Source organism: Battus philenor, unplaced genomic scaffold (genome assembly GCF_028537555.1).
Source record: "Battus philenor isolate CCGP_79_NKW_IND1 unplaced genomic scaffold, ilBatPhil1.0.hap1 SCAF_17, whole genome shotgun sequence".
NCBI lineage: Eukaryota > Metazoa > Arthropoda > Insecta > Lepidoptera > Papilionidae > Battus > Battus philenor.
In genome coordinates, this window is record NW_027181679.1 from 6,356,337 (window position 1) to 6,362,181 (window position 5,845).

Below are 5,845 nucleotides of genomic sequence, written 5' to 3' on the forward strand. Positions count from 1 at the left end.
ATAGAACACTTCTGCGAATATTTCAGTAATTACGTCTTGTTCTGCGTATGCCTTAGCCCAGAAGTTGTGGGGTCGATCACTGTAACGCGGTAGCAGTGGATCGATTATATCGGTCTATGTGAATGAATTGAGTTGACGGTCGTAACGTACATATAGGGCTTGCTGTCTGCGATAGCATTTTTGCTGATGACGTGAAACATATGTTCACGTGTATAATAAACTTATGCCTACCCACATTCACACAAACGATCTACATGTCTGTTCATACTTTTAACCAAACGTCCTTTTCAGGGCGGCCATATATATTTATTGAGATGAGACTCCCTGAAGTCTTTAAAATCGCATATAGGAATTGTAAGCATTTCCTGCAAAATGGTTCGAAGACTAAAACATCCTGCTATAGTCGGTAGTTGTAGATAATGTGCATAAGTGTTATCCACTTATGTAGGGTAGCAACACCGTTATTACCTCCGCAGTATACAAATTGAATATGGAATTATTCTTGGTTACTTCCTTGACTAGAACGTAGCACTTGTTCACCTTTACGTTGGGTGATCTTTCAGCATATTTGTTGTACAAAAATTTTTAGATACATCTGTGTCTTTGGATATGTTTTCTATTAGTGTTATACGTAAGTCTCGTTTAAAAGACATCCTCGGGGATCCATATTGTTTTATATAATGGACACATATTATTAGAATCAAAAGTAGAAAATAAACTTTCTACAAATTGGCTATTTTTATAAATATTCGAAAACGCTACATAAGTATGTTGACATAAGCTTTTATTACATTAGAGTAAGTACTATGTATTACTTGGAGATTATAATAAAAAAGAAAAAGTTTTATTCCATAGTGGAATATAATTTAAATAATTATAAGAGAAAAACATCCTCTTTTAGTTCCTTTAGAAAAAAAAACAAGTAAGGTATAAGTAAGTGCGGAACAAGTCAATGAGGCGCTTGTTTCCTCTGAGATACAGTTCGTTAAGCGAGGCGACATTCGCGTCTACCGATACAAATATAAAAATACAAACCTATAATCATGTAACAAGCAATAAGCTACAGCGATTTACTTAGAATTTTATTTAAAAAAGAAATAACATGGTATATTAATAAACGCAATGTCGTCCTGTAGCAGCTGTGCAAAATGTAAAGACCGGAACATCGAGAAATACAAAAATAAAACTGGTTATTTACTTGTCTTCTCCATACTTCACTACCGATTAGAAGCGTGGATCATGGAAGGGCCATTGAGATCGCGGAAATGCTTCTCATATGTGGTGCACCATGGTGGTGGTCGTGGTGGTACCCTATACAATATATAATTGTAAATAAATATAATAAACAGTAAGCGGACTTAATTTAATATTATATTATTACTGAGGCCATATCTGTAAAAGTGTGTATAAATCTGTGTTAAACTTTATTAAAAGATATGTTGTTATGGAGTTTCTTCCTGCTTCTTTTCCACAACTGTAACACCTTGCGAAGCAGAGTAGCCTTAAAAATAAAACAGATTAAAAATATTATATAACATTTCAAGGTCAATAAGAGTTCTGTCAAAAGTTTCAATGAATGAAATAATCGAATTTTATATTTGTCTTAATCTTTACTAAAAAAGAATTATAAAAAAGTGAAAATTCTCTACACACGTTGAAAAAATTTTAGCATTTAAAATTATCGGTAACCCTTTCCAGATGTTGCTTATTGTATTTTAAATCCAACCAATATAAGGTATTTCAAATAGTGCCAGTTACTAAGAAAAATTAAAATAAATATTCGTAATAATATAATTAATAATCCGCTTCTTACATGTACCATATACAATAAAAATATATTGAACCAATACACTGTGCGCATTGTTTCACTAACAAGCACTCGTATGAAGGCTTCTAGTTTAACACTACTTTTGTCGCAGTTTTAGCTTTATGGTGTAGTAAGAAGTGCAAATTGCACTTTAATTTAACTTGCTTTACTTAAAAATACGAGGCTTTTATTTATAATTTTATTTTATTTATAATTATAATGAATCGCCAAATGTGTTGCTGTAAGTAAATCGTATAAAATGACTATTTACAAAAGGAAATATTGCAAAATTAGCCTTAAAAGAATAAGTATAGGTTTTTTTGCCTAGTTCTTCTCGATATAATAATTTTTTTTAAATAAACACTAACACATATTTATTGACGTAGTTTTATGCCCATATTTATGAATTTTAATATACACTCAAGTTACTCCGCTGTATTTTAAAAAAGAAAATAAAATAGTTTACATTTTATTTGCATTTATATTTCTGTTTGTAAATTATTTTAAATATATTATTTATTTTTTATGTATACCAATTTTATTTTTTCCCAAATCCCATTTTTATACTCGAACATTCCTCTGTCTTGGGTACGCAGGGACAATTTTTCAAATAATTTGTTACCTTTCTCATTCTATTTCCTCCTTCTCAACTTTTTTCATTCCTTTTCATTTCATTACCATTCGTACATCAACTGTTTTCCTTTACCGTTTCCCCCTGGACTGCTTCTTTACAATTTTAATTTTATAATTTTGTTCATCTTAATTTTTTAACACTTCTGCTATATAATTTTTATTTTCTTTTATTATTATAACATAACTATCACTCTCTTTTTGACTCTCCTTGAGTTTAAACCCATGCAGGTATACAACTGCTCCCCCGTGCCCAGTGAACGTTTGGGCCAGAATCATGTCCAGCTCCAACCGGCGAAGCACGCAGTAGAGTGAGACGGCGTACAGGAAACATCCGCGTCACCGAAGCCGTCATACCTTCCACATATCTTCACTTTACTGAAGATGCTTAACAAAGCCTAGAATAAATATTTGTTTCATTAATATTACTAAAACTTCGGAAAGCCTTAGCGCTGTTAGAAGTGGTATTGGAAGAGGTTCTTGCAACCCTTTTTCCTATCTGCAACATGACATTACAGATATCTAACTTTTAAATAGTAGCATCACCTAGGAAATAAAGGTCGTGACCCAGTTTCTGGAAGTTGTAACGCGGAGTGAATTGTAGGTAGCTGCACCTACGATTGATGTGATTGACGACAGTGAGAGCCGAGGAGACATGTTTTTTTTTAGGAATTAGGTTAGGTAGTCCTGAGAGGCCTGTATAAACATTAGCTCGCTGGAAAAAATCTGGATGCTATTCATTTTGTTATAGACAATCCAGTGTTAGATATTTTTCCAATAAAAAAAACATTAAGCTGTACTAGTGCCGTTTTATATTTTAACCAGAATAAAAAATAAAGTTAAAGAATTATTTTTGACATTTAATAGTAAACTACGTAAATAATACTTTATATCATTTTATTTTAGATGACGTAATTGGTTATAAGTCTAAAAACATTAAAGCTTTTGTACTTATTTGCAATCAAACTATATATAATATATGACCATATCATGTTATTTTTTTATTTCCACGTTGTTTAAGTTATTTAAAAAAATAATTTATCTTAATTATTTTTAATATTCTAATATATTTTTTTATTTTTATAATTTCTGATGTTACAGTCTGCAGGGACATATAATCAACACTAACTAATTATAATACGTAATAAGCCGAATTGTGGAAAAAGTGCACCATATATTGATTGACATGTTTAAAAGGTTTAAAGGGAGACGTTTTACACCAATAACCAATCATTCTGTATAAATAACGATCTTGAAAATGGATAGTGGTTGTTCATTGTAAATTAACGTAATAAAAAGATTATTGATGCAATTTTTCCTGGAGAATTAGGTGAAATCATTAGTGAACGGTATTTTATGGTTTTATTAACAAGGAAAAAACGTGTTTTAACAATAATCTCTAAAAGTGAAATTTTGTTCAAAAATCTGTATTGTTAAATTCGTTGTTTAACATCACAATTCTATTTTACTAAACGTTACAGTTATTATATTTTGTCGTATCACGCAGCAATACTTTTCTTTTTCCATTTAATTTGTTAGTAAAAAAGTTGACGTAATAAGCAAATGTCAAGGGGACTAAAATCGACTCGTACGAACAGGCATGCGCGATGGTTCCACCGGCGCGAACTTCGTGCGAGGGAATGCGTCATCGCTCCGATCGGCTGCGGAAACTACCGAGCAGTGCCGAACCAACGCTGAGCTGGGACACGCGTCGGTTCGGTCAAGACGTTATTGACCATTTTCTCTAACATTCCCACCAAAGAATCTCGCGTACGTTACGTTAGTTGCTTGTATAGACAATAGTGAGAGATTTGTAATTAACGACGTTTTGAACGAGTTACCTGTGAATAAATATTAGGCCTAAAGATTAGAAATGATGTTAATGGATGTTTATGAAAGCGATAAATGCAATTTCAAAAGTTGTGCTAATTAATTAAAACTATTAGTGAAAATCACCTGCGAGACAAGAATAAACATTGAACATCGAAATATAGAAAATAAGGTTAGTTGAAAGAAATTTACAAGAAGCCGGAAATTAATATCGGTTGATACAATGCCAGTTACAATACAAGAAAACATTGCATTACTGAATATGATGTCTTCTGATAATCTAGAAGACGACTTGAAAAGTGTTCAGTTGCACAGTCCATCGGACAGACGATTACAGAGCGACGGCGCATGCGTAGAAGAGAGGGTGAGGACTTCGCGTGGGGACATCCTGGTAGCGGTCCGCGGGGACCGAACTAAACGCGCCATAATCACTTATCACGACCTTGGACTGAATTATGCCGCCAATTTCCAGGCGTTCTTCAATTTCGTCGAAATGAGACCGGTGTTGGAAAAATTTTGCATTTATCATATTAACGCTCCGGGTCAAGAGGAAGGAGCCCATCCGCTCCCTGAAGATTATAGTTATCCTAATATGGATGCACTGGCTTCGCAGATTGATTTTGTGTTAGGTCATTTCGGTTTGCGATCTTTCATCGGCTTCGGCGTTGGAGCGGGCGCGAACATACTCGCTCGCTACGCCGTTGCCAGCCCTCAAAAAGTCGATGCTCTGATTTTAGTAAATTGTACCTCCACTCAAGCTGGATGGACCGAATGGCTCTATCAAAAAATCAACACTAGGCAGCTCCGCTCGAGCGGCATGACTCAGAGTGCGGTCGATTACCTCATGTGGCATCATTTCGGCCGAAGCACTGACGACCGCAATCATGACCTAGCCCAAGTTTACAAAGAGTGTTTCTCGCATGTCAATCCGATCAATCTCGCAATGTTCATCGACTCATTTTTACGTCGCAGCGACTTGGGAATATCTAGAGACAATAACACTGTCAAGGTCCCCGTTCTAAACGTTACTGGCGCTTTGTCTCCGCACGTTGAGGATACCGTAACGTTTAATGGTCGTCTAGACCCTGCTAAGACGTCTTGGCTTAGTATTTCGGACTGCGGCATGGTTCTTGAGGAGCAACCGAGTAAGATAGCAGAAGCAATTCGTCTGTTTCTTCAAGGTGAAGGATACTGCAGGTAGTCACATCACCGAAACTAGAGGACAACGCATCGCTGCCACAATAGAATGCACTCGTCGCTTCTTTACACGCGAGCTTTAACAACACGTTTGTTGTAGACATGTTTGGAATTGTAGGACGAAATTGTTAGACATTATTTTGAGAAATTTATTAAAATAAATTATTTTATGGCTTACATTGCATTTTAATTTACCCTTCCACTTAGTGTTAAGATATTTTCACTTTGTTTTAAATTTTATATTTATTTTAATAAAAATAACCTGTTAATAAATTTATTACATTACCACTTCTATGATCATGTATATAAATAATTTACTTATTACCTACATGTATTCAGTAATAGTTAAATAAAATAATTCTTCATTTCATATTTTGACAG

The 5,845-nt window shown here is 34.3% G+C and overlaps 1 protein-coding gene across 1 annotated transcript; it reads left to right on the forward strand.

The window, feature by feature from the left end:
- Positions 1-4,129: 4,129 nt before the first annotated feature.
- LOC137919757 (protein NDRG3-like) lies at positions 4,130-5,641 on the forward strand. The gene has a single exon (XM_068762937.1). The coding sequence runs from the start codon at positions 4,491-4,493 to the stop codon at positions 5,466-5,468; it is 978 nt and encodes a 325-aa protein (XP_068619038.1). The 5' UTR covers positions 4,130-4,490; the 3' UTR covers positions 5,469-5,641.
- The last annotated feature ends 204 nt before the right edge of the window (positions 5,642-5,845 follow it).

Excerpts from the sequence above, each read along its gene's own strand:
- LOC137919757 (XM_068762937.1), top strand. The coding sequence starts at position 4,491 with ATGCCAGTTACAATACAAGAAAACATTGCATTACTGAATATGATGTCT.